We start from the raw sequence: 19976 nt of genomic DNA, 5'->3' as shown, positions 1-19976 counted from the left end.
GATCGAACATCTCTGGAGAGACCTGAAAATAGCTGTGCAGCAACGCTCCCCGTCTAACCTGACAGAGCTTGAGAGGATCTGCAGAGAAGAATGGGAGAAACTCCCCAAATACAGGTGTGCCAAGATTTTAACGTCATACCCAAGAAGACTCGAGGCTGTAATTGCTGCCAAAGGCGCTTCAACAAAGTACTGAGTAAAGGGTCTGAATACATATGTAAATTGAATTTTTTATTATCTTTCCAAAAAGCAGTTTTTTCTTTCTCATTATGGCGTATAATGTGAATTTCGACGAGGGAAAAAACAATTGAATCCATTTAAGAATAAAGCTGTAACATAACAAAATGTGGGAAAAGTAAAGGGGCCTGAATTCTTTCTGAATGCACTGTGTGATTTAGAGCCGCAGTCCCTATTTAGGCACAACGAAGGCGTTACAAATGTACACTGAACCAAAATATAAATGCAACATGCAACAATTTCTAAGATTTTACTGAGTTTCAGGTCATATAAGGAAATCAGTCAATTGAAACGGATTCATTAGGCCCTAATCTATGGATTTGACATGACTGGGAATTCAGATGTGCATCTGTTGGTCAGAGATACCTTAAAAATAAATGGGCCTCATAGTTGTCCTCAGGATCTCGTCACTGTGTTTTTGTGCATTCAAATTGCCATCAATAAAATGCAATTGTGTTCGTTGTCCGAAGCTTATGCCTGCCCATACCATAACCCCACTGCCACCATGGGGCACTCTGTTCACAACGTTGACATCAGCAAACCGCTTGCCGACACAACGCCATACACATGGTCTGCGTTTGTGAGGCCAGTTGGACGTACTGCCAAATTCTCTAAAACGACGTTGGAGGTGGCTTATGGTAGAGAAATGAACATTCAATTCTCTTTCAACGGCTCTGGTGGACATTCATGCAGTCAGCATGCCAATTGCACACTCCCTAAAAACATCTGTGGCATTGTGTTGTGTGACAAAACTGCACATTTTAGATTGGGCTTTTATTGTCCCCAGCACAAGGTGTACCTGTGTAATGATCATTCTGTTTAATCAGCTTCTTGATATGCCACGTCTGTCAGATGGATGGATTATCTTGGCAAAAGAGAAATGCTCACTCAGAGGGATGTAAAGAAATATGTTCCAAACATTTTGAGAAACACGATTTTTGTGCGCATGACACATTTAAGGCATCTTATATTTCAGCTCATGAAACATGGGACCAACACTAAATGTTGCGTTTATATTTTTATTCAGTGTAGTAATCCCACCCACCAGCGGGCTCTCTCTCTCTGTCGAGATGTCTAGTTTCAGAGCGCCTCAGAATGGGACTTAAATTGCAGTCTATGGCAGGCACAAAACAGACAGGGGTTTTAGTTGGCTGATCTCTCAGTCCATCACTATCTAGCACCTCCCCCTCTTTGCGGATTTCAACATGTGAGCATCGCAAGTAATGGGCTTAACAAGGAAGTGGGTTTGAGAAATTGGAAAGTATGCATCTAAGAAACAGTTTTCACATATAAACTTTATATGCCTGAATTCCAAATCAATTGGGCTCTCCAAAAACAATATGATCCCTGTGATAGAACATATATATTAATTGCCGATTTTCGCAATTTTTCAAAGCGATCTAATACAGCTGTATAGCAGGCTTGCTCCCTCACTTGCCTAGATTTTAACCACACCACTTTCAAGTCCCACTTTGAGGCACAGTGTTACCATGCTTTTACGCGCCAGCAATTTGAGCCTGGGAACGAGGTTACAAATGTAGACATTTTCCCCCTTTCTCCCTCCACCCCAGGCATTTTTATTACAATCCAAAGGTATTTCTTAAACACCAAAATATTATGCTCCATTTTTGGTCCCTGTCATCTTCATACAAGCAGTATTTCTTATAAAGGCCAGTGAGTTCAAATGTGGCCCACAATCTACACTGAGCAATTGCCCTAAAAGAGATCCTAAACTAAACCCACAACTAGGGTGTTGCTAAGACCATGTTCAAATCTACAGAGCCGTCAAGGCATCCAATCACAAATCACTGTCCCATCATCTGTCTGTTGCCTGACAGCCTCACCTGTTAAGGTACAGTCTGCTGCTACTACACCACATGGGTGGCCAGCTTGACACTTTTTATTGACTGTACCAACCCAATGAGTAATGTTTTTATGCTCTTATTCTTCAGTTGGTCTTACGTTCTCTGTTGTGAAATTGTTGTGTTTATTTGTGTTTGCTTTGTTCTATCAAGATTTGATTCCCTCAAGATCTTTTAATTTGGTCCAAAATTCATGTTAAGCTAGAGGTGTATTCTTCCAGGAACATGATCGCAAACAGCCACGTTTTGATCCAGGATCAGAATTCAGCAATAGTCTTACATTCTCTAGAGTATGTCCAAGTTTTAAAACTCACAAACGTCAAATTTATCTTATGCTTTACGTTTCATTTGTCATAGTTGTAAAGAAAGGTCTGACAGTTAGAGAGAAACTTATCCTGGTAACAGATCTTACCTGGTAACCCATTCATAGTTCCTCTCGACCAATAGAAATGCTCAAATTCCACAAGGTGGGTAATAATCCTACATCATGAGAACCTGTACAGTCCAAGTATTCATCAACCAAAGTCATCCAGACCAGTACACTCCAACTGCAGTCGATGTCCATGTCTGTGTCCTGTTTATTCTCCAGTATTATTATTATTCTACTGTACACATACTGCCGGACGTATGATTACCAAATGCATTCTTCTTTACCCGTTTAAACCTAATAAACATATTTAGGAAAATAAAAACATCCAGCGCGGTGGGTATTCAGGCCGATTCGCAGTCGTAGTTCTAGGTGTTATCCAGCTAGCGAGCTACCCTGTCCTGTCCTGTCCTGTCCTGTAGTGTGTGTTTGTCCCAGCTCAGTCCCAGTCAGAGACGATACTGTAGATAGGGACAGGACATACTGGAAAACCGCCGACGCCAGCAGCCCCAGAAAAGCCCAGGGCAGGGCACAGCCAGACAGCCTAAGTCAGGACACATCCTTTTTCCTTTCCCTATGATATTCACCCTGACGATCCTAACCAAACACTCACAATCTTCACATCCATCCCCCCTTCAGGCCTTCTGCTCTACATCCTCCTTTAGATCTTCTGGTGCCATCGCTGCTGCTGAGTGTCAGTGTCAGTGTCAGTGTGTGTGTGTGTGTGTGTGTGTGTGTGTGTGTGTGTGTGTGTGTGTGTGTGTGTGTTGTCCTGTGTCTTGTGTCCTCTCCCTGACCGGATCAGAGTGTGTGCCGTGTGCAGACACACACACAACGTCCGGCCTCACATTCAACATGAGATCTCATCTTCTACCCCACCATTCGGGGGGGGGGGGAGTAGGATGGAGGGAGAGCAGGAACCAGTGTGGCTTGTATGGCAGCTACACCCGTCCCTAGTCCCCTGGGCTAATAATACACATTCCACTGTGGGAGGGGACTGTCACACACACACACCCACACACACTGCATATCTGCGCAAAGGCTGAGGCGACAACTGGGTCCTAAATAGAGGGAACACACTGTAGTTACTGTAGTTAGGGGTGTGCTGGGTATGATAACTATTCCATGAATTATGAACTGTATATTAAGCATCCTTAGATACATTATATTACATATGGAAAATTATACTGTAGCAATAGTGGCACTGGCAATTTTCCCATAAATTTAATGTACTATGTGTTTGTGGTATTGATGTTATCTCTACCCTAAAATGTTCTCCATAATATTCCATACCACAGGCATTCAACATGATCATCTGAGGAGAAATAGCCACACTACGAAAGACTTCAAGAAACCTTCCTACATTATCAGGCCCGGGAAACATTTCTACATTATCAGGACAGAGAAATCTTCCTACATTATCAGGACAGAGAAATCTTGAAATTATCAGGACAGAGAAACCTTCATACAATATCAAGAAAGAGAAACCTTCCTACATTATCAGGACAGAGAAATATTCCTACATTATCAAGAAAGAGAAACCTTCATACATTATCAAGGCAGAGAAACCTTCCTACATTATCAGGACAGAGAAATCTTCCTACATTATCAAGAAAGAGAAACCTTCATACATTATCAAGGCAGAGAAACCTTCCTACATGATCAGGGCAGAGAAATCTTCCTACATTATCAGGACAGAGAAATCTTCCTACATTATCAAGAAAGAGAAACCTTCATAAATTATCAAGAAAGAGAAACCTTCATACATGATCAAGACAGAAAGAACCTTCCTACATTATCAGGACAGAAAGAACCTTCCAACATGATCAAGACAGAAAGAACCTTCCTACATTATCAGGACAGAAAGAACCTTCCAACATGATCAGGACAGAAAGAACCTTCCTACATTTTCAGGACAGAAAGAACCTTCCAACATGATCAAGACAGAAATAACCTTCCTACATTATCAGGACAGAAAGAACCTTCCAACATTATCAGGACAGAAAGAACCTTCCAACATGATCAAGACAGAAAGAACCTTCCTACATTATCAGGACAGAAAGAACCTTCCAACATGATCAAGACAGAAAGAACCTTCCTACATTATCAGGACAGAAAGAACCTTCCAACATGATCAAGACAGAAAGAAGCTTCCAACATGATCAAGACAGAAATAACCTTCCTACATTATCAGGTCAGAGCATCATTCCTACATTATCAGATCAGAAAAACCTTCCTATATTATCAGTGAAATAATCTCCATATCTGTTCTGGTACTATCCATATCCCACCATCGATAGACCAACTCAGAGAGGAATCTGTCAGCTGCGTAGAGATCAGCAGGGTTATCTTAATGAGATCTGTACAACCCTCAGGACAGCGTAGAAATGTGTGTGTCTGTGTGTATGTGTCCGTGTGTGTTCAGGTCACATGACCATACACTGTAAAAAAATGCTGGGTTGTTTGGTAGATGTACTCTTAAGGATCCTTACCGTTACTCCCTGAGATCGAAGGACCTCTTCAGAATCAGACTGGGTCTGGCAGGCAAAACAGACATCTAAATCTTGTTCGATTCTAAATAGCGATATGGTTCTAGAACCATAAAGCCCTTTAGTTTCATATCACATCACAATCATTTCACAAATGCAAAATATACACTTTTACTGCACACTGTTTTAACCGATTTTAACACAGTTGCAGCTAACATTTTTTTTTCAGTGACAACACCTTCATTACAAACAGGTGTTCAGACTATCTCCGCCAAGCGGCCAAAAGAACAAGAGACCCGAACCCTTCGTTCTGACTAGGGGACAATCGCCTCTACTCCCTGGCATTCACCATCATGAATGGGAAGGTTCTGGAGCAGAATACATTATGTTTTGTTGTTTACATCAATTCATATTAAAAATGTATAGCTGGTAGGGGTTGGGGGAGTAAAGTGGTTACTTTTCCTCAGCCCCATTCCTCAGCTTTATTAATTAGTAGGGCTGCAGTGATTCAAAATTATGGATTGTGCTTATAGTTTTTGTTTATTTGTGTGTTCCTTATTTGCTGTTTATCTTTTGTATGATTTCATTTCGTAGCTGAAATTAAGAGCTGAATAAAAAAAATATATATATTTACAATTTGTCATGATTGGCCATATGTCAATAATTTCATACTGTACTAACGTTATAACATTGATTGTTATCGTTAGAAGTATTTGTACTAATATAAAAACAGCAGATTCTATAGTAGAGACAAGCAATAAAAATCAAAATAATGGTTACCCAGCAATAAAGTAAGACATAACCCACAGATTGGTCAAAAATACATGAATAACAATAACCCAGCAAAAGAGCAACCCACTGCTGGGACAAAATAACCACATTCACGTAACCTAACAGTGCTGGGTCAAAATAACCACATTCACGTAACCTAACAGTGCTGGGTCAAAATAACCACATTCACGTAACCTAACAGTGCTGGGACAAAATAACCACATTCACGTAACCTAACAGTGCTGGGTCAAAATAACCACATTCACGTAACCTAACAGTGCTGGGTCTCATTCACGTAACCTAACAGTGCTGGGACAAAATAACCACATTCACGTAACCTAACAGTGCTGGGTCAAAATAACCACATTCACGTAACCTAACAGTGCTGGGTCAAAATAACCACATTCACGTAACCTAACAGTGCTGGGTCAAAATAACCCAGTTTTTTTAGAAATGACCCAAATTGGGCCATTATTGACCCAGCATTTTTTAGATTGTAATGGTTTCATTCAAAGCTTTTATGCAACACCATTTATCCATGAATTAACCCATTATTTGCCAAGCCCTTTCCTGAGAATTCTGCCTGCTTGTAAAGTATGGTGAAATCTTCACAATTCTGAGCTTGCTCGTTGTAGAGGTATAGTAAGGGGTTAAAAATGATTCACTTGCACATTACACATTTTGTCTCGACAGTAATATCTCACCATGGTTGTTATATTACATACATACTGTACAGTACTGTGCTTCTCTACCTGAAACCCTTCAGTGTAGGTGCAATATTGCATCACTGACAGACTGAAAAAACACTTTAGCTGCTGCTGCCGTGGGCTGTACTATATATACATAACATGTATCATATGATTGACTATTCCTTTACTCCTCTCCTTCCAATCCCAAGTACGAGACAGAATGGTCCTTCAGAACAGGCTCCTCACAGTATGAACTAGCTAACTGACTATCTGACGCCATGAAGTATACAGTAATAGTTTTGGTTAAAATTAATAGGAAACACAACAGAGATGATTCTGATCTCACAAGACACACAGATTATGTGTACCTACAGTTGAAGTCGGAAGTTTACATACACCTTAGCCAAATACATTTAAACTCAGTTTTTCACAATTACTGACATTCAATCCTCATAGAAATTCCCTGTCTTAGGTCAGTTAGGATCACCACTTTATTTTAAGAATGTGAAATGTCAGAATAATAGTAAAGCAAATTATTTATTTCAGCTTTTATTTCTTTCATCACATTCCCAGTGGGTCAGAAGTTTACATACACTCAATTAGTGTTTGGTAGCATTGCCTTTAAATTGTTTAACTTGGGTCAAACGTTTTGGGTAGCCTTCCACAAGCTTCCCACAATAAGTTGGTGAGAATTTTGTCCCATTCCTCTTGACAGAGCTGGTGTAACTGAGTCAGGTTTGTAGGCCTCCTTGCTCACACACGCTTTTTCAGCTCTGCCCACACATTTTCTATAGGATTGAGGTCAGGGCTTTGTGATGGTCACTCCAATACCTTGACTTTGTTGTCCTTAAGCCATTTTGCCACAACTTTGGAAGTATGCTTGGGGTCATTGTCCATTTGGAAGACCGATTTGCGACCAAGCTTTAACTTCCTGACTGATGTCTTGAGATGTTGCTTCTATATATCCACATAATTTTCCATCCCCATGATGCCATCTATTTTGTGAAGTGCACCAGTCCCTCCTGCAGCAAAGCACCCCCAAAGCATGATGCTGCCACCCCCGTGCTTCACGGTTAGGATGGTGTTCTTCGGCTTGCAAGCCTCCCCCTTTTTCCTCTAAACATAATGATGGTCATTATGGCCAAACAGTTCTATTTTTGTTTCATCAGACCAGAGGACATTTCTCCAAAAAGTACGATCTTTGTCCCCATATGCAGTTGCAAACCGTAGTCTAGATTTTTTATGGCAATTTTGGAGCAGTGGCTTCTTCCTTGCTGAGCGGCCTTTCAGGTTATGTCGATATAGGACTCGTTTTACTGTGGATATAGATACTTTTGTACCTGTTTTCTCCAGCATCTTCACAAGGTCCTTTGCTGTTGTTCTGGGATTGATTTGCACTTTTCGCACCAAAGTACATTCATCTCTAGGAGACAGAACGTGTCTCCTTCCTGAGCGGTATGACGGCTGTGTGCTCCCATGGTGTTTATACTTGCGTACTATTGTTTGTACAGATGAACGTGGTACCTTCAGAATTTTCAAATTGCTCCCAGGGATGAACCAGACTTGTGGAGGTCTACAATTTTTTTCTGGGGTCTTGGCTGATTTCTTTTGATTTTCCCATGATGTCAAGCAAAGAGGCACTGAGTTTGAAGGTAGGCCTTGAAATACATCCACAGGTACACCTCCAATTAACTCAAATGATGTCAATTAGCCTATCAGAAGCTTCTAAAGCCATGACATCATTTTCTGGAATTTTCCAAGCTGTTTAAAGGCACAGTCAACTTAGTGTATGTAAACTTCTGACCCACTGGAATTGTGATACAGTGAATTATAAGTGAAATAATCTGTCTGTAAACAATTGTTGGAAAAATGACTTGTGTCATGCACAAAGTAGATGTTCTAACTGACTTGCCAGAACTATAGTTTGTTAACAAGACATTTGTGGAGTGGTTGAAAAATGAGTTTTAATGACTCCAACCTAAGTGTATGTAAACTTCCCACTATAACTATAGATGAGGTGAATAGATGTCTAATACTGGCTGTAAGCTATATATTATATCAATGTCATATATTTGGATATATAATCGACGTGTGGTATAGCTGCATGCTCCAGTTCAGTATATTCATGACACTCTCCAATCTCATGTGTTGATGATATATGAAGTGACTGTATCCAGATCTATTCAGTGCCAATGATTTTCTAAGTATAGAGATATCATCATCACGCTTCACTCATTTCATCTCATTTCATCTCAAACCAAGACTCCTTTATTAAGAAGACCTACCCATATGGTATTTTTTACATCGCCTCAAGGCTAACATCTGTACACAGACCACAGACAACACATACACATGCACGCACGCAGGCTCACCTCACACACACACTCACACGTGTGCAGGCACACTTTAACTCACAAACACACGCACACGCACACACACACACACACACACACACACACACACACACACACACACACACACACACACACACACACACACACAGAGCGGCTTCCTCTGTCAAACAGGGAGAGATTTGTATTTTTTACATCGCCTCAAGGCTAACATCTGTACACAGACCACAGACAACACATACACATGCACGCACGCAGGCTCACCTCACACACACACTCACACGTGTGCAGGCACACTTTAACTCACAAACACACGCACACGCACACACACACACACACACACACACACACACACACACACACACACACACACACACACACACACACACACACACACACACACACACACACAGAGCGGCTTCCTCTGTCAAACAGGGAAAGATTTGTATAGCGTTTGACCTCTGTCGTTGCCTGCCATCAGAAGGGATGAAGAGTGGGGACAGACATAAAGAGTCTGAGTGTTGAGTTTGTCTCTGGACTGTAAAGGCCAAGCCTGTGGCCTGGGAAGAGGAGTGTGGAGATTTAAAATGTCTGTTTTTAACAGTCTGCTATTGATGGCTAATGAACCATTAACAAACACATTCCAAGAGTTTTCCATACCATGCTTTGGGAGAGATACACACATCCCACTGGGGACAGACGTTAATTCAATGTCTATTCCACGTTTGTTCCACGTCATTTCATTGAAACGTCATTTAAATTGAAATGACGTGGAAACAACATCGATTCAACCAGCGTGTGCCCAGTGGGATGCTTACACACACACACACACACACACAGAAACACACAGACACACACACACACACACACACACACACACACACACACACACACACACACACACACACACACACACACACACACACACACACACACACACACACACACACACACACACACACACACACACACACACACACACACACAGGGCAGTTTAAACACAGTTACATTGACAATATAAGTTGAATAATTGAATACTGTATCTTTGTAATGTTTCTTGAACGTTGATCAAACTCACTCTCCTGCTCCATTAGCCTGGCTCACTAACCATTTAACAGCCACTTGCAGCATCACTAACAAACCACTAATCATAGAGCCCAATTCTACATGTAGCACAGAGAGGCTGTAAATGTATTTCTCTCTGTTATGCTCCACCACTTCTCCACTCACTGCTGTAGATGAGGCTCTGCTTAAAAGCATTCACACACACATGCACACACACAAACGTGTGCGCACCCACGCATGCACGCACACACACAAACAAACAGATGAGCCTGTCTGTCTGTCTGTCCTTTATAGTAACTTACTGTTTAAACCAAAGTTTCTTTGGAATTTACGGTAACATACTGTACCTTTTTTACGGTAACTTACAGTTAACTGGCTGCCAGTAAGTAATCACTAAAAATACATTTTTTAAATCTTTTTTTTTTTTTTACAGTGGGCTAAAAGCAATCTGGTTCCTCATATGTCCTATTAAAGCAGTCTTTCTCCCCCATTATCTAGACTAGAGGAACATGTTAAAAGCCCAGTGCAGTCAATGTACAACAGCTGATGAAACTAACACTTTAAAAGTGTGAAAACATTTGATCAGTATTATTTCCTGATAGTTGCTGGTTAAAAATACAATTTACACAGGACCTTCTAATCAGCAGGTTTGCATGGTTTCGGCTTTCCATGGTGACATCACCATGCTGCAAATTGGTTAATATACCAATAAGAAAGAAAGTTCCAAACCTCCAATTCATGGGTTGCATGTTGCATCACAATATCGTTTTGAACGTTTGTTTTAGGACTGATGCCCAACTGAGCATTCTACTCAATGCATCCTCATTGAAAGCTGACGAAGGGTTGATCTAAAAAGTGCATTACTGTGGCTGCAGTATAATGTTAGCTAGGTAAGATTGAGGGAAGACCTCCAGATTTTAGCTAGCTAACATTTGCATTACTAGCGGTTTTTGACTAACTTTGCTAAAGTAAATTTGACAACATGATGATGGCAAAGTTGTTTCCTACTAAATATGACCTACTTTATCAATGTCATTGTATTCCCAAGCCCCTATAGAGTAATTTAGAAGACACAGTCATTAGCCCCGGTTCAAAGTCATTAGCCCCCGTTCTACTTTTGAGCATCGACGGCTGCGGCGTCTGTAGAACGTTGATAACAATAGCAACGATGCAACCGAGTGACGGAGGTGCAACCATGAATAATAGCTAAGCTGTGTTCGAATATACTCCCATAATGCCATTCTTCAGGAAATGGGTGTGGCTTCACATCGTTTTCAGATTTAAAGTCAATAATATGCAGCCAAAGTCCAACGAGAGCGGATATAAATTCATTGCCTTAACTAATTATGTCAAATGTTAAGAAAATGTTAAGCAATGTAATAAAGTAATGACTTTTCAAATAAGTTACCTTACACGTTATGTTGGCTGGTATGTACCGATATGTTAGCTAGCTACCTAACGTTAGTTGGCCACTAATACATCAAACTTGCCAGTATATTAACTATATGCTATCTAACTAACTACCCAACGTTTATTGACTTGATTTTTCCCGCCATTCTTAGCTAAGTGGTATAGTTGTTGTGTGTTCTCCATGGACATTCGGGTACTTTCGTAAATTAGCTCTGGCGATCTACTCCGATTTCAGAGCTCAGTCTCGTATCTGTGTACCAGAGCGCAGAATAACTGATGAATTTACGAACGCTCAACACCCGTTGAATACGGCCGGTGTCAGTAAACGTCTGCAAAAAAGCATAATTCAATTGTTGGCAGCAGCACAGCTACAGTCACCAATGCTCTGAATAACATTAAAACTGCCTAACCAGCTCTGCTAGGGGGAGTAAAATGGTCAGAGTGAGGTGTTCTCTCATTTGTGTCTGGAAGTGGCTAGACAGTTAGCTCGGGTGCTTGACTGCCGTTGTAAGGTCAGAATGTTCGGATCAACCCTACTCCTCCACCAGAGGGTCCAGTGTGTGCTCTGAACGCTCCTGAAGTGAAACGCTCTGAATGTACAAACGGACACCCGAAGTCGTAAAATGTCTAAGAAGGCTCAACTGAAAGGACACAGTTTGTTTACAGTATACTAATATTATATAGTATTTAGTATATACTCATTAAGTGTGTAGTATACAGTATGTTAGTATGGATATTCGAACACAGCTCTAGTTTTCAGTTTTCCCCTCCCCACTCAGACCCCTCCCAGACAGTCCTTGCAAAATTCTGGATAAAAAGTGATTTTTTGCCCATTTTAATGGAAATCTATTACAATAAGGTACTTAATTATTACCCAGAAATGATTTGATATTGATATAAAAATGGCTGCATTGGGCCTTTGAAGTCCTTCAGGCTCCCAGATCAACCCCAAACATACATCATTGATCGCTGGATCCACCCCTGCCTTGTTTGGTTGGATACAGGGACTGAAATATAAAATGTCTTCATAGGGTTTCGTGTATTTACATCTCAATATTGAGATGTATAGTATGAACAAAAATATTTGCTAGTACAACAAATATTTGTATGTAGCTACATCTCAATGTTATGATCCCTTTGGCTTTCTAGACGTTGTGTAGCCACTGTCTGTCAGACTTCTAATAGGTTGTATTGTGTGCCCGACTGTTCTTCAGCTGAAAACGGCTGGGACAAGGTGTGTTTAATGGGCTTTAATAATGACCGTGTGTGTGTGTGTGTGTGTGTGTGTGTGTGCATGTGTGCGTGTGTGTGTGTGCGTGTGTGTGTGTGTTTTTATGGTTTTAAGCCCCTGAGGCATTGCATAACTTAAAGCAGCATTTTTACTTGGTTATCTGCCTACACTGAGCGAGAGAAGGATAGAGAGGGAGGGAAAGAGTTAGGGAGAGATGGACAGAGAATGACAGAGAGCTCAGACATGGATCAGAGTAACCAATGAAAGACAGGAAGGGAGAACCTCTTCATAACGGAGCTGAGGTAAAAAGAAGAAACTCCCAGGGCCGGGTACCACTGAAGGCCTAACAGTGACACAGCAATTGGCAGTCGCTAGCAGATATTTATGACACGGCTGGCATGGTCTTGACAGGGCATCAATCCGTTACTTCTCACCAAGGTCCCTGACCACAACGGCGTTGTGACTGATGACAGAGTGCTATTTCTGCGCGGTGGGCCGGGATGTAGGGCTTCGGTTTGGTCTTATCCGGGTGTAAATCCTTAACACGCACTCACAGGTTATCACCCAGAGGTGTTAGGTAATGACCTTAGCCAGCTGACCAAAAGGTCACCATGTTAAAAGGTCTCTTGAATAACGGTTGTTTGACCTATAAAACCTATGCATGTGCACGCACACACACACACACACACACACACACACACACACACACACACACACACACACACACACACACACACACACACACACACACACACACACACACACACACACACACACAGGTTATCCAATGACACAGTAGTACAATATGAGTCATTGCACAATAACCCACACCAGAGATGAGATATACAACTACAGTAGCCATACTTATGAAACATTTATCAGTCTCTCCCTCCATCTCTCCCTATTCCATCACCTCATCCCTCCCTAGCGGTGATGATCCTCTCTCTGCCTCTATTTCCACTTGACCAGTATTCAGGCTTCAGCTCTAGTATATGTAGCTGTACATCTGCCGGCCTGTTTTCACCGAGTTTTCCCATCATGGCTCACAGGGGCTCGCAGGGGCTCGCAGGGGGTCGTTGGTAAAGCATTAGTAATAGGAGTTCTCTCAAACATGCATCAGGAATATCATACAGAAATCTGAACGGGCATAAAAAAGAGATACCCATCGTTTTTTTTTAAACATCAATGTCTGATATTCAATAGGTGATCAGTGGGTGTATGGCCATGGGCTGATCGTGAGTGAGTGAGTTCATCCTAGATGTCCAGTAGAGAAGCTCTCATCACCGGATCTGATCTGACTGCAAAAAGGCTCGTACAGACTCATACCGGTACACATGACTTCACCCACTGATGGCTGTGATAAGGAAGCGGAGCAGGATTAGGGGTGTATGTGTGTGTGTGTGTGTGTGTGTGTGTGTGTGTGTGTGTGTGTGTGTGTGTGTGTGTGTGTGTGTGTGTGTGTGTGTGTGTGTGTGTGTGAGACCCCCAGACAGGCTACACAGTCTCACTTTGGGCGAATTAGCGTCGCCAGGCTTCTGCTCTCTCCTGCTAGCCCTCTCCCACTCTCTTTCTATATCTCTTCTTCTCTCCTCTCCTCCACCTTCTCCATCTCTCCTTCTTCCTGTTTGTTACCCAGTGCATCCTGCTATTTACACCGTAACTTAATGACATACTGTACAGCCTTCCCCATCTGCTTGGCTAGGTCGCCTGAGGAGATGCTCGTCAACTCGCATTCTGCTCACAGCGCTTGGCCTACATCGCTTACACACATAAATACACGCGTACACACACACATTGGAGACTGATGAGACAAGAGCACTAACACCCATAACAACCTTGCTTGGTTGTTAACCATAAGAGCCACTGTAATCACCACTTCTAGGAACCATTACCTGTTTACAAAACACACACACAGACGTACGCACGCACAGACGACACACACACACACACACACACACACAGAAACACACACTCACACAAATGCGGTCGGTCCACTTATGCAGATGGTAAATTACAAAGCAGTACGTGGTGACACATATATCAGGAAAGGGGAAATGAGGTGGCTCACAGGGATAATAGGAAGACAGAGAAATAGGCCTCGCCTATCCACAGTGGAATCATTTATAACACTGCATATTACAACACACACACACACAGACTGCCTTTTTCATAATGCACTGCAGACCTGGGTTCAAATACTATTTGAAATCTTTCCATACTTTTAGTGTTTGGTTTAGTCAGACTGAAGTGCCAGACGGGTGGGTTTTGCAGCTTTGCAACTGTTCTATTGGTTCCACTGTGCCAGGCAAGCTCAATCAAGCCCTGCTAAAGTGTGTGAGATTATTTCAAATAGTATTTGAACCCAGATCATGTATGCTTATGGGGTTTCATATAGGTTATTGGGGGATTGCAAACAGGAATGGAAGTGTTCCTCAACATCAGAGTTACATTCTGGGTAATCCATGGAAACAGTTATGACTATTGGGAGATCTGAGTGCAGATCGAATTCACTCTTCTTACCAGTCATGGTTTTTGTTGACATGACTACACCACTGTGATAGACTCATTTGCCGGTGCTAACGTTTGTAGAACAGTAGAGTTTTGGTAGACAACATTGCCTACCTCTCGATATGTTGGGCTCTACAATCTTAAAGGCCTCTTGAAGAGGGTAGAACATGGGATGCGCCGAGGAAGGCACAGAGTACCAGTCAAAAGTTTGGACACACCTATTCATTCAAGGGTTTTTCTTTATTTTGACTATTTTCTACATTGTAGAATAATAGTGAAGACATCAAAACGATGAAATAACACATGTGGAATCATGTAGTAACCAAACAAGTGTTAAACAAACCAAAATATATTTTATAGTTGAGATACTTCAAAGTAGCCACCCTTTGCCTTGATGATGCTTTATCTTGGCCAGGTCACAGCATTCTCTCAACCAGCTTCATGAGGTAGTCACCTGGAATGCATTTCAATTAACAAGTGTGCCTTGTTAAAAGTTAATTTGTGGAATTTCTTTGCTTCCATATTATGGCAAGAACAGCTCAAATAAGCAATGAACAGAGAAAATTACTTTAAAATTATTATATTTACTTTAAGACATGAAGGTCAGTCAGTCCGGAACATTTCAAGAACTTTCAAAGTTTCTTCAAGTGCAGTCAAAAAAAACATCAAGCGCTATTTTGAAACTGGCTCTCATGAGGACCGCCACAGGAAAGGAAGACCCAGAGTTACCTCTGCTGCAGAGGATAAGTTCATTAGAGTTACCAGCCTCAGAAATTGCAGCCCAAATAAACGCTTCACAGAGTTCAAGTAACAGACACATCTCAACATCAACTGTTCAGAGGAGACTGTGTGAATCAGGCATTCATGGTCTAATTGCTGCGAAGAAACTACTAAAGAACACCAATAAGAATAAGAGATGGCTTGGGCCAAGAAACACGAGCAATGGACATTAGACCGGTGGAAATATGTCCTTTGGTCTGATGAGTCCAAATTTGAGATTTTTGTTCCAACCGCCGTGTCTATGTGAGATGCAGAGTAGGTGAATGGATGATCTCCGCATGGGTGGTTCCCGCCGTGAAGGATGGAGGAGGATTCTGCAGCAATACACCATCCCATCTGTGTCACGACTTCCGCCGAAGTCGGTTCCTCTCCTTGTTCGGGCGGCACTCTGCGGTCGACGTCGCCGGTCTTCTAGCCATCGCCAATCCACTTTTCATTTTCCATTGGTTTTGTCTATGTTTCCCACACACCTGGTTTTCATTTCCCAATTACTGGTCATGTATTTAACCCTCTGTTTCCCCCATGTCTTTGTGTGTGTTTGTTTATTGTTAGGGTCGGTACGTTTCCGGCTGGTTTGTTCCAGGTGCTGTGTTCACCCGTGTTGGATGGCAACCATTATTGTTCGCACATTGGTTTTGTTACTTTGTGCTGTTTTCTCTAGTAAAGTGCGTTGTTCACTCGTCTCTGCTTTCCTGCGCCTGACATGCACCAGCTACACCCACCGCCTGACAATCTGGTTTGCGCTTAGTGGGACTATCATTTATTTTTCAACAGGACAATGACCCAACACACCTCCAGGCTATGTAAGGGCTATTTGACCAACAAGGAGAGTGATGGAGTGCTGCATCAGATGACCTGGCCTCCACAATCACCCGACCTCAACCGAATTGAGATGATTTGGGATGAGTTGGACCGCAGAGTGAAGGAAAAGCAGCCAACAAGTGCTCAGCATATGTGGGAACTCCTTCAAGACTGTTGGAAAAGCATTCCAGGTGAAACTGGTTGAGAGAATGCCAAGCGTGTACAAAGCTGTCATCAAGGCAAAGGGTGGTTACTTTGAAGAATCTAAAATACATTTTTATTTCATTTACACTTTTTTGGTTACTACATGATTCCATATGTGTTATTTCATAGTTTCGATGTCTTCACTATTATTCTACAATGTAGAAAATAGTCAAAATAAAGAAAAACCCTTGAATGAGTAGGTGTGTCCAAACTTTTAACTGGTACTATATATTCAAACATCCGAAATCGACGGCTGTTTCTAGTGACCAGGCTGAGAAAAATAATGCACCAGAAACATGCTTCCTGATCCTGCAAGAAAAAGAATAAAGTGATTATGTATATTGTTTCTTAAAACAATAGAGCTTACTGTGTATAACAAGCCCAAAAGATGATCGCCTTTATCAAAAGGATTACAATTTTATGCCACATAACGTTTCTGTACATAAAAATCCACCATTTTGTTTTGCCATTTGTCATTGCTTTCACAACAAAGGAAGCATTCACAATGCACATCCATATTTTTGCATCCTCCTGTTTTCCATAGCACTGTAGGAAGTTGCCTTTAATCCTACACACACACACACACATACACACACACACACGGAGAGAAGTGCGCGCACACACAGACGCACACTCACACACATACAGGTTAAATTAGCTTTAATTAGGACTGTGGAGCTGTATACTCCCAGTCCTGTGGATTCTGCTACTGCATATAGCTGAGAGAGAGACAGACAGAGAGAGAGGGAGAGAGAGAGAGAGAGAGAGAGAGAAGCTGGAGGTTTGGAGCCCCTCCAGAAAGACCCTAACCCTACATCACTATACCAGTGGTATACATACAGCAAGGCAATCTATATGCAAAACATTTAGCGCGGCTAAGAGTTAAGTCTCTAGAGCAGCCGAGATTCATAGGTTGTACAGTGATATAGAGACGGAGCAACTTATAACATTAGTTTATAAACACGTTATAGAGCACAATACATTATGGTGGGGAGAAGGGAAGGATTAACATCTAGTGGCAACTTCCCCTGAAATAGTGGCATCATCAACTAGGGACATTAGGTATGAATTACAGCATCGATCTACAGTAACAAGGCAGATGACAGTGTACTCTGGTCTGGAGGTCTGGAGCAACAGGGAACCTGACATGATTTGTAGCATGGCCGTCCCATCCCCATCCATCCCTTCACACCAGACAGCCATGGCAATAAAAGAGCTGCATTTACAGCACTACTCTAATAACCAATTGCTTTGGCCTTTGGCAAATAGCTGCGAAGTAAATTTGAACACACTGCTCTGTGGCTGTGGGTTCATGCCTTGCTTTACACATGCATCGGTAAGTCCAAGTCCTCTGCACAGCAGTCACATTGTAAGCAAAAGTGGGATAAAGTAACACACACACACACACACATGCGCACATGCACACAAACACACACACACAAACACACACACTCTAAAGACTCACTCTAAAGACTCAGCTTCCCTCTTTTGTAGTAATTTCATGCAGTTTCATGCCTTTGCTTCAAAGAGAGCACAGCTGTGTCATTGGATGAAGTCTTTAATCTATTCAGTCAGCGCATCTGTACTCTCAGCCATACACCACGTCATTAGAGGCCTGCCAGTGTGTGTGTGTGTGTGTGTGTGTGTGTGTGTGTGTGTGTGTGTGTGTGTGTGTGTGTGTGTGTGTGTTTTCTGAGCTGCTCAGAATAAACTGACTTACTGGCACGTATGCACAGTAGTGGTGCTTGTTTTGCAAAATCGACTGTTTTGCTTGTACATGCATCTCTAGAGAACCAGGGTGGATGTATCTGTGTGTGTGCTAGACAAATAAATATGTTAGCTACAGTACAGCTCCCTTCCCATGTGTCTTCAGTAGCTATTGACTGCATTTTAAATGTCCATCATTAACTAATGAACCCTCTCCTCTCCTGTCCATCTAAAGAACCCCCCACCCCCCTCCACACACACACACACACACACACACACACACACACACACACACACACACACACACACACACACACACACACACACACACACACACACACACACACACACACACACACACACACACACACACACACACACACACACACACACACACAAACACAGAAGGTCATGTATGTGATGGTTAGGAGGACAGAACACCCTACATTTAGACTAGCTAGAGCTCCATGTGAGGGATGCTGTAGCTGAAGCAGAGGACGCAGCATCTCTCATACCCTCAGAGCACAGAGAGGGAGGGGAGAGAGAGAGGGAGAGCGCACGGGAAGAGGAGAGACAAAAGGATAGAGGGCAGAGAGCGAGCAGCGGGAGGAGAAAGAGGAAAGAGAGAGCAGGGAGTGTTTATAGGGGACGAATTCCTTGGTCTCAATTAAGTGTTATGGGAGACAGTGTCATTGGTATGCTAACAAATGCAAGTCATCCTATCTTCATGCCTTGAGTCCACTGACACTAGTAGCGACACACTTGAAGTGATAACCTTCAGCTAACCTAATGCTATGATGACACAGCTAGCACTAAACACTGATGTCCCCAAACATCACCAGCGACTAAACCTAAATATGACCCTATAAACCAGCGGTCTACAAATCTTAGGATATATATCAGGAGACCCACAAGAACAGTAGCCAATGATCTGAGACCAGAGAGACCAGATAGAGAGACCCAAACCTTTCTCATAACCAGGAGATCCCAACACAACACACCAAACCTAGAACAAAGAGATCCCAACACCAGCCACAAAACCTAGAACAAAGACATCCCAACACCAGCCACAAAACCTAGAACAAAGACATCCCAACACCAGCCAATTATATACAAAAAATCTGCCAAACAACCAGTAGGCTTACATAAAGGAAAACCAATGAATTAAACATTTTGACACGGCGGCCAGGGTCATGAAGGTTGTAGCTTACCATTTAGACGAGTTGCAGCCTCCTCCATGCTGTGTTGAACTTCAAGTGAAGTTTATTTTTCCATTCTCCTTCCCGGCTAAATTTACTTGTCAGGTCCCTCTCAAATGCCAGCTGGACAAGCTGGGCTTTTTGTTGATGTAACATGCTGCCTCTGTGTTCACTGAATACGTGGAGAAGGAATTTTCGCTCATTGCTGTAGATGTCCCAAATGTTCATCCAAATGTATTTTTCAGTGCCAACAGCAGAGTTGGCATTGCTGACAAAGGCCCGCCATATCTTTGAAGACCACCGAGTGG

The 19976-nt window shown here is 42.2% G+C and overlaps 1 protein-coding gene across 3 annotated transcripts in view; it reads right to left on the bottom strand.

The window, feature by feature from the left end:
* LOC106571559 (serine/threonine-protein kinase PAK 5) overlaps positions 1-19976 on the bottom strand; it is a 129040-nt gene that overhangs the window by 90172 nt on the left and 18892 nt on the right. Inside the window, exon 1 of one of the 3 annotated variants that reach the window (XM_014144735.2) lies at positions 2509-3188. The exons of 1 other annotated variant lie outside the window; for it this stretch is intronic. In XM_014144735.2, the coding sequence (XP_014000210.1) occupies positions 2509-2524 (16 nt within the window). In that variant the 5' untranslated portion in view covers positions 2525-3188. Of the gene's footprint in view, positions 1-2508; positions 3189-19976 lie in introns of those variants that run through there. One more of the 3 variants, XM_045695871.1, reaches the window with a different exon arrangement.

The sequence above is a fragment of the Salmo salar genome, chromosome ssa15 (assembly GCF_905237065.1).
Source record: "Salmo salar chromosome ssa15, Ssal_v3.1, whole genome shotgun sequence".
Taxonomy (NCBI): domain Eukaryota; kingdom Metazoa; phylum Chordata; class Actinopteri; order Salmoniformes; family Salmonidae; genus Salmo; species Salmo salar.
The sequence above is the reverse complement of the archived record's forward strand: the minus strand, read 5'-3'. Positions and strand labels throughout refer to the sequence as shown.